At 33.8% G+C, this 8597-nt stretch overlaps 1 protein-coding gene across 1 annotated transcript; it reads left to right on the forward strand.

The window, feature by feature from the left end:
• Positions 1-251: 251 nt before the first annotated feature.
• LOC139871674 (DNA damage-binding protein 1) lies at positions 252-8025 on the forward strand. Its single transcript, XM_071859402.1, has 19 exons — positions 252-472; positions 1191-1239; positions 1872-1931; positions 2028-2119; positions 2215-2266; positions 2380-2442; positions 2546-2595; positions 2933-3008; positions 3120-3329; positions 3556-3662; positions 3842-3950; positions 4135-4335; positions 4428-4643; positions 4762-4872; positions 5507-5782; positions 5878-6152; positions 6229-6580; positions 6663-6947; positions 7316-8025. Exons 1-19 carry the CDS (start codon positions 369-371, stop codon positions 7895-7897), a joined length of 3270 nt encoding a protein of 1089 aa, XP_071715503.1. The 5' UTR covers positions 252-368; the 3' UTR covers positions 7898-8025.
• The last annotated feature ends 572 nt before the right edge of the window (positions 8026-8597 follow it).

Consider the following 8597-nt stretch of genomic DNA (forward strand, 5'->3'; position numbering starts at 1 on the left):
ATTCAATTAAACGACCATTAACTGACAAAAACCACTCTTTTGATTAACCGATCATAACCACCTCGCAGTGAAGCGCGGATATTTATTCCTCGTTATCTATACAAATTGCGATTAACCCTCTTACTAAAGTACAAACCTAAAATAAACATCCCAACCAAAAGTTGGGCCTTGAGGCCCAAACAACAAAAAATTAGGTAGTAGCAAAACGTCGTCGTCATCATAAAAGAGTATTCGAGTGACTCTTACAGAAATTGAAGAATATAGGAAACGAAAAACATAAAGGGGTTCATATCTAGGGTTCCATATTTTAAATCTCTAATCGAGTCAGTTAGCTGTTCGTGTGTAAATTATCAAACAGATTCATTCAGATGAGTACATATAATTATGTAGTCACGGCTCATAAGCCTACCAATGTTACTCATTCTTGTGTCGGCAATTTCACCGGTTCTCAAGAACTCAATCTTATCATTGCGTAAGTGTTTCATTTGTGTGTATATTCATTTGTGTGTATATATATGTACTATATGTATAATTATATTGAATTTCAGCTAGGTTATGGTTTAGATGCAGATAATTTGAGATATATATGTATATTGATATTGATGATTCTTTCAGGAAAAACTTATTCAGTGATGTAATTAAGTATAATTTCTGTTGAATTTTCTTAAATATATATGAATACGGTGTGTAAGATGCTACAATTAGGGTTTCAATTGCTGATTTTGGACTTTTTAGGTGATATTGAACAATAATAGGGTTTGACCTTAGCAATTAGAAGAGGTGTGCCATGTGTGGATAAGCTTAATTTTTTTTAACTTATTGAGGTATTTGAAAATTTGTTATAAAAGCTTACAAGCTTAAGCTTTAGGGTTTTGTTTATAAAATCAGATAATACTCAAGTTTATGATTTCATTAACCATTTATAATGGGCTTATTAGCCTTTTCCATATTTCATTCATCTTTTAAGTTGGAAATATAAGTTTTTTGGTGTGTTATGTTTTTATTATTGCTATTACTGTTATCTTTGGTAATTGAGAGAGTAGGCTGCAAATATGCTTATCGGGGATAAATGCTGTGTGAATGATCAAATTGTGTTTTTTTATGGTGAAGTTTTTAAGGTTGTTCTTGACATTGCAAAGTAACGAGGTGTGTTGAATTTCATTAACGTACTACTCTTTTTTCGTTGTCAGGAAATGTACCCGTATCGAGATTCATTTACTTACTCCTCAAGGTTTGCAGGTGGGCTTTTACTTTTTAGATTTAACTCCTACTTCTTTTCTTTTCAAGACGCGTGCTGTATGTGAAATGGTCCAAGTATAATCAGGCATATATTAAGTTTTGGGTATTATTGTGCTGTTATCTAGTGTTCTCATATATTACAAATTACATAATTTGGAGAAGTGTGGGTTTTTTGTTTAGTTTACAAAGTTAACACATTATAAATTGTACTAGCTTATTTGTTTTTTTTTTTAAAACTTTTTATGAACAAACCTAGGAGGAATAGATACTGTTTACTTGTTTAGGCCATCATAAATTATTTTTACAGTCAATAATAAAAAACAGTTCATTATCGTGTATAAATTTGACCAGATGAGAATAAATAGAGATGCCTGCAAATTAATCTTTGTTTGGTAGAGGCATACAGTTGACACAAATATTGGAAATATTTGATACTATTTCACATAAGTTGTGCCTTGTGTCATTCTTATTTATTGACTTTGCTGCATAATTCTGTATACAAAACATGTATGACATCTGTGATATACTATTATTGTGGATGCACATTTTAGTGTATTACTTAGAATCCAATATATTGAATTGGTGATGAAATTAAAGGAACACTTATAAAGTTTAAATTTTATCCCATGCAGCCTATGTTGGATGTACCAATATATGGAAGAATTGCCACTCTAGAACTCTTCCGACCTCATGTGAGTTGGTTATTTTATAGAAAGATCTTTGGATCTATTTTTATTGATTGATTGTTCATGTTGACGTGTTTCTGTACGGTTCTTCTTTTTTTGAAGGGTGAAACACAAGACCTTCTATTCATTGCAACAGAAAGATACAAGTTTTGTGTTCTTCAGTGGGATGCTGATGCGAATGAAGTTATTACAAGGTTTGGCCCTACGTATAACAGCTGTGTATTTTTTCTTAAACAACTTATTCGTAATTATTTTTTGTTGTTGACAATTTTGTTCTTGATCTGTGTAGAGCTATGGGTGATGTCTCAGATCGCATAGGCAGACCTACAGATAATGGCCAGGTACATATCAAGTTATTTGAAAAGCATTACATGTATCTTTTACAGGAAAAATGAGAAACCTTCTGATTTTTTTATGTATAATCTTCTTATGCACATTTTTTTAATCTTTATAGATTGGCATAATTGACCCTGACTGCAGACTCATAGGACTCCATTTGTATGATGGGCTGTTTAAGGTATGAACTCTTCTGTATTCCATATATTTAATATTTTCGACATTTGAGGCTACTTAGTTTGTTGCTTATGCGATTGGAATACCCACTTTTTATTGTCTTTCAGGTCATTCCGTTCGATAACAAAGGACAACTCAAAGAAGCATTCAACATCAGGTATGTGTTACTTTCCGGTGCTATATATGCTGAAATTTCTATTCTATACCCATATGTTTATCTCGTGACGTTTTATTTGCGTGAAAGCTAAACTTCTTGTCCATTCCTTTTTTATTATATATCTTTTATAGTTTTAGAACAACACTGATTTCTTCTAGGGATAGCCATATTAATTGATATACCTATTTGGACAATATAACATAAGATTATACAGTTTCTTCTAAATGGTACATAAATATTGTAATGCTATTTTTGTTGCATAACAGTACTTTACTCTGAGTAAATTCTTAAGACACTGATATCACTTCTTTTTATCTGTTGCATATATGTACTCCAGGCTAGAAGAACTTCAAGTTTTGGATATAAAATTTTTATATGGTTGTCCAAAGCCTACAATTGTTGTTCTTTATCAGGTTGGTTTCTTTACATGCGTTCTATCTGAATTTGTACAGTCAGCTCCTTCTATCAAGGGAAGTTAAAAAGTTAGTATGATATCATTCTTCAATCTTCTTGCTTGGTTTCAGGATAATAAAGATGCCCGCCATGTAAAAACTTACGAGGTTTCTCTAAAGGATAAAGACTTTGTTGAAGGTCCATGGTCTCAGAACAATCTTGATAATGGGGCTGATTTGTTAATACCTGTCCCACCACCTTTTTGTGGTGTATTAATCATCGGTGAAGAGACTATTGTGTATTGTAGTGCTTCCGCCTTTAAAGTGATACCAATTAGACCTGTAAGTCATTGGAGCTTCTCCAACTTTGTTTATTCTGATGTATGAGTGTTCCGTGCTTCTTGAAAATACAAAAACAAACAGAAATATATGAAGTTGAATCTGGAATCATTGCATATACAAAAGGAGAGATCTACTACATATATGTTATAGAGTATTCAAAGTTGCTTCACGCTACTTTCGACTTCGTACTGATGACTGATGACCATTTTGTGTAATGAACATGTAGTCTATTACTAGAGCATATGGAAGGGTAGATGCAGATGGTTCCAGATATTTACTCGGTGACCATAGTGGGCTCCTTCACTTGCTTGTCATAGCTCATGAGAAAGAAAAGTGAGTTATGCTACTTTTTAACTCTTATTTTCTCTGTCTCACATGCACATAAATAGGACAAACTTCCTTATTTGTTTTTGTTGGACCGTTTTGCATGCTAGTTAAGATGTTTTTCACGCCTACACGATATTTTTTTTTTTTTTTTTGCACATGTATTGATAGATTTTTGTACTTTGTAGGGTCACTGGGCTAAAAATTGAGCTTTTAGGGGAAACATCTATAGCATCAACTATATCGTATCTTGACAATGCATTCGTATATGTTGGTTCAAGCTATGGAGACTCCCAGGTATGTAACCCTTCATCATATAAATAGTTCTTGTTTTGCTTGTAATCAAGCTCAGTTTTTCTCCGGTCACATATGGTTGGCTCTAGTTATATGAAATTTCAACCTATATGCTACAGTTTCATGGCTTTAATTTAACCTTGTGATATAGACTGTTGTTCAATATATTTCCCCTTGTTCATTGCAGCTTGTTAAGCTGAATTTGCAACCCGATGCCAAAGGTTCTTATGTTGAAGTGTTAGAAAGGTATGTCAACTTAGGTCCTATAGTTGACTTTTGTGTGGTTGACTTAGAGAGGCAAGGTCAAGGGCAGGTTGTGACTTGCTCAGGAGCATATAAAGATGGTTCCCTTCGAGTTGTTAGAAACGGGATTGGGATAAACGAACAGGTATGGATTCTACATCTCTCTTTCTTCTAGTGATCTTAATCTATAATCGTTAAAGTGTGATTAATAATCCTTTATGATAATTATATTCTTAGGCATCTGTGGAACTACAAGGTATCAAAGGAATGTGGTCACTAAGATCAGCAACAGATGATGTGTATGACACGTTTTTGGTTGTTAGCTTCATTAGTGAAACTCGAATATTGGCAATGAATCTAGAAGATGAGCTAGAAGAAACCGAGATTGAGGGCTTTTGTTCTCAAGTGCAAACTTTATTCTGTCATGATGCTGTTCATAATCAACTTGTTCAGGTATGTACGGGTCTGTATTCTCATTTGAACATCTTTCTAGTTGATGTAAATCAACATCCTTAGGTAAGAAACATCCTTTTGTATTGTTAGCTTAAAATAGTAGTAAATCATGTTTCAGGTTACTTCTAGCTCAGTGAGACTCGTTAGCTCGACATCAAGAGAGCTACGACACGAATGGCATGCACCCGCTGACTACTCTATAAATGTTGCCACTGCCAATGCTACTCAGGTACGATAATGCTACCTGACTTGTTTTTCTTATTAAAATTCAATCTTCTATGATTGGCCATTTCAGTCATATATGATTGACAATTAAACTTGAATCCTACAAGCACACAATTATTTCGAATAAGAACAAGGTAATTTAGATATGAGAAGTGGTACTTGTAACAATAACCATAAATATTTTAATATATATTATACTCCTTAAGTAATAAGTAATATTTACATAAAGTATATATACAAATAAACGTTAATAAAGTATAATTAGAAATCTAAATCTAAATATCTAAATATATATATTAATTGTTGCAAGAAAAATTATGAATTGGGCTTATGGGATTGGGCCTGACTGGGCTTATGAATCCGATTTTATTACTGATCAACTTATTGGACGTAACAAGACCTAACGGACAGTGCTTTTTAATGGGCTGGTCCAGGATAGTCTCAGGAGTTAAGGACCCCTGTTGCGTCTTATGATATCCACGACTATTGTTTGCTATTGCAGCTATTTCATATATAATATATTGTAATTCTATTTTGTCGTCTTAAACCATATTGTTTTTGTCCTCGTCCTGATTTAGTTTATCGCGACATCTAAAGAAAGTTGATATCGGCTAAATTTGTTATTATATATGTAACAGGTTTTACTAGCTACTAGAGGTGGCCATCTAGTTTACCTTGAAATTGGTGATGGTATTTTAGTAGAAAAAAAGCATGCCCAACTGAAGTACGATATCTCTTGTCTTGACATAAACCCCATTGGTGATAATCCAAACTATAGTAACCTTGCAGCAGTTGGTATGTGGACGGATATTAGTGTCAAAATGTTCTCACTTCCCGACTTAAATCTCATTACCGAGGAACACTTAGGTGGCGAAATTATTCCCCGTTCAGTTCTTCTCTGTTCTTTCGAAGGGGTACGATTTTTAAAATATTTATAAGTTAGAGCTTTATAAAAATTCTAAGAATTCAGCTTTTCACTTAAAAATGAGTTTTTAATGTTTATTTTCAGATACCTTACTTGCTATGTGCACTTGGAGATGGCCATCTTTTAAACTTTTTACTGAACACAGCCACTGGTGAATTAACCGATAGGAAGAAAGTATCACTTGGGACTCAGCCAATAACATTACGTACATTTTCATCAAAGAGTACCACACATGCTTTTGCAGCCTCTGATAGGCCCACAGTTATATACAGCAGTAACAAAAAATTACTCTACAGTAACGTGAACTTAAAGGAAGTCAGTCACATGTGCCCTTTCAATTCTGCTGCTTTCCCGGACAGGTAAACATTTTAATCATCATTTTTTACTCATTACATTTTTACATCATGTGTAACGTTTTTTACATGTCTGGTACAGTCTTGCTATTGCAAAAGAAGGTGAGTTGACAATTGGAACAATTGATGATATTCAGAAGCTTCACATTCGTTCAATTCCTCTTGGTGAACATGCAAGACGTATCTGCCATCAAGAACAGTCTCGTACATTTGCCATATGTAGTTTAAAGTACAATCAATCAAGCACAGAAGAATCTGAAATGCACTTCATTCGCTTGTTAGATGATCAAACATTTGATTTCATATCCACTTATTCACTTGACCAATTTGAGTACGGTTGTTCCATTCTCAACTGCTCTTTCTCAGATGATAATAATGCTTATTATTGCGTTGGAACAGCTTATGTTATGCCAGAGGAAAATGAACCCACAAAGGTAAGATTGTTATTTTTTTTTAACAGAAAGTTGTTCGTTCTTTGTAAGGATCAGATATTTGATGGGTTACTACTTACTGCAGGGTCGTATTTTGGTTTTCTTGGTTGAAGATGGTAAGCTACAGCTAGTAGCTGAGAAAGAGACTAAGGGTGCTGTTTACTCTTTAAATGCATTTAATGGTAAACTTCTTGCTGCTATTAATCAAAAAATTCAGTTGTATAAGTGGATGCTTCGTGACGATGGCACGCGAGAATTGCAATCTGAATGCGGACATCACGGGCACATACTTGCTCTCTATGTTCAAACTCGTGGGGACTTCATTGTTGTTGGTGATTTGATGAAATCAATTTCTCTGTTGATGTATAAGGTACAATACTGTTTTTTTATACATCATCCTGCAAGTCTTTGATGGGTCAAATCGGGTTTATGTTATAATGGTTAACTTCTAAGGGTCATGATAAAGGGCGGGCTGGGTTGACGTAATACTTTTTCGTCTTTCATATCCTGGATTTTACCTATAGTTTATGTGCTAATCATGATTCCAAAACTATATCACTATAATGTTAAGTTAGTTTCTTCAATTAAATGATCTAGTCAGGTTTTATGCACATCAAAGTTTCGACCTTTGTGACCCGTATTTATAAATCTATTATTTATTTGAGGCAAAGCATAATCCAAATAGACTAATGGGTTGAAATTATCTTAACGGGCTAATATATGTGATGTTTATGTTAGCATGAGGAAGGTGCTATAGAGGAGCGGGCTCGTGATTACAACGCCAATTGGATGTCAGCCGTTGAGATCCTTGATGATGACATTTACCTTGGTGCTGAAAATAACTTCAACCTTTTTACTGTCCGTAAAAACAGTGAAGGTGCCACTGATGAGGAAAGGGGTCGTCTTGAGGTAGTTGGTGAGTACCATCTTGGTGAATTTGTGAACCGTTTCCGCCACGGTTCACTCGTGATGCGGTTACCAGATTCTGATGTTGGTCAAATCCCGACCGTAATCTTTGGAACCGTTAACGGTGTTATTGGTGTCATTGCATCACTTCCTCAAGACCAATACACTTTTATGGAGAAACTTCAGACAAATTTAAGGAAAGTTATTAAAGGAGTTGGAGGTTTGAGCCACGAGCAATGGAGATCGTTTTATAGTGAGAAGAAAACCGTGGACTCAAGAAATTTCTTGGATGGTGATTTGATCGAGTCGTTTCTTGATCTTGGCCGAATCAGAATGGAAGAGATATCGAAAACTATGAATGTTTCTGTAGAGGAACTTATGAAGAGAGTTGAAGAGCTAACAAGGTTGCACTAGTTCTTTTTCTAAGTTATGTGAAACTTTGTTTTGAAATCTTGTTTTTGAAGCTTTTTTTTTCTGTGTGCTGTTTGTTTGTATTGTAATGTCATGTTTCATAAAAGTGGAGAATATTGAGAATGGTTTTATTTTGCTGTTAATGTTGCCTTATAACATTTTGTTCTTCAAATGTGATGCATTTTGCTTAAAGACATGATATCACGTATGTTTATGACTTGCTGAATGTCAAGTTATAGAAGAAAATTACAGTGACAAACGAAAAGTTTTTTTTTTTAAAAAATTTCAAATTTCTTTTGTAATTTCTCTCTTTTTTTTTTTTTTAATCTTTTTCTATCTTTATGCTTTTTCAAAAAGTAAATTTATAAGTTGTATATACCTGCTAATAATAAAATCAAAAGGAAGAATCTTAAATATTATACAACCTAAAAGTCACCTAACATATAATGATGAAGTTGGCCTTGTAGAACTTATAGTTCTACACTAGTGAAATGACCCGTGAAATCACGAGTTTGTTTAAACGAAACAGTTTAATGATATGTTTTAGATATCAAGTGAACGTATATGTTAATGTCATTTAGTTTAGTGACCTGTAGATCACAGATTCCGACAAAGAAACTTATCATTGTTTTTACAAACATATTGATATACTTAAATTGGTCAGAACAGATGAACTACATTTATTCTTCCACTACTTTCTTCC

This window comes from Rutidosis leptorrhynchoides, chromosome 1 (assembly GCF_046630445.1).
Source record: "Rutidosis leptorrhynchoides isolate AG116_Rl617_1_P2 chromosome 1, CSIRO_AGI_Rlap_v1, whole genome shotgun sequence".
Classification (NCBI taxonomy): Eukaryota; Viridiplantae; Streptophyta; class Magnoliopsida; order Asterales; family Asteraceae; genus Rutidosis; species Rutidosis leptorrhynchoides.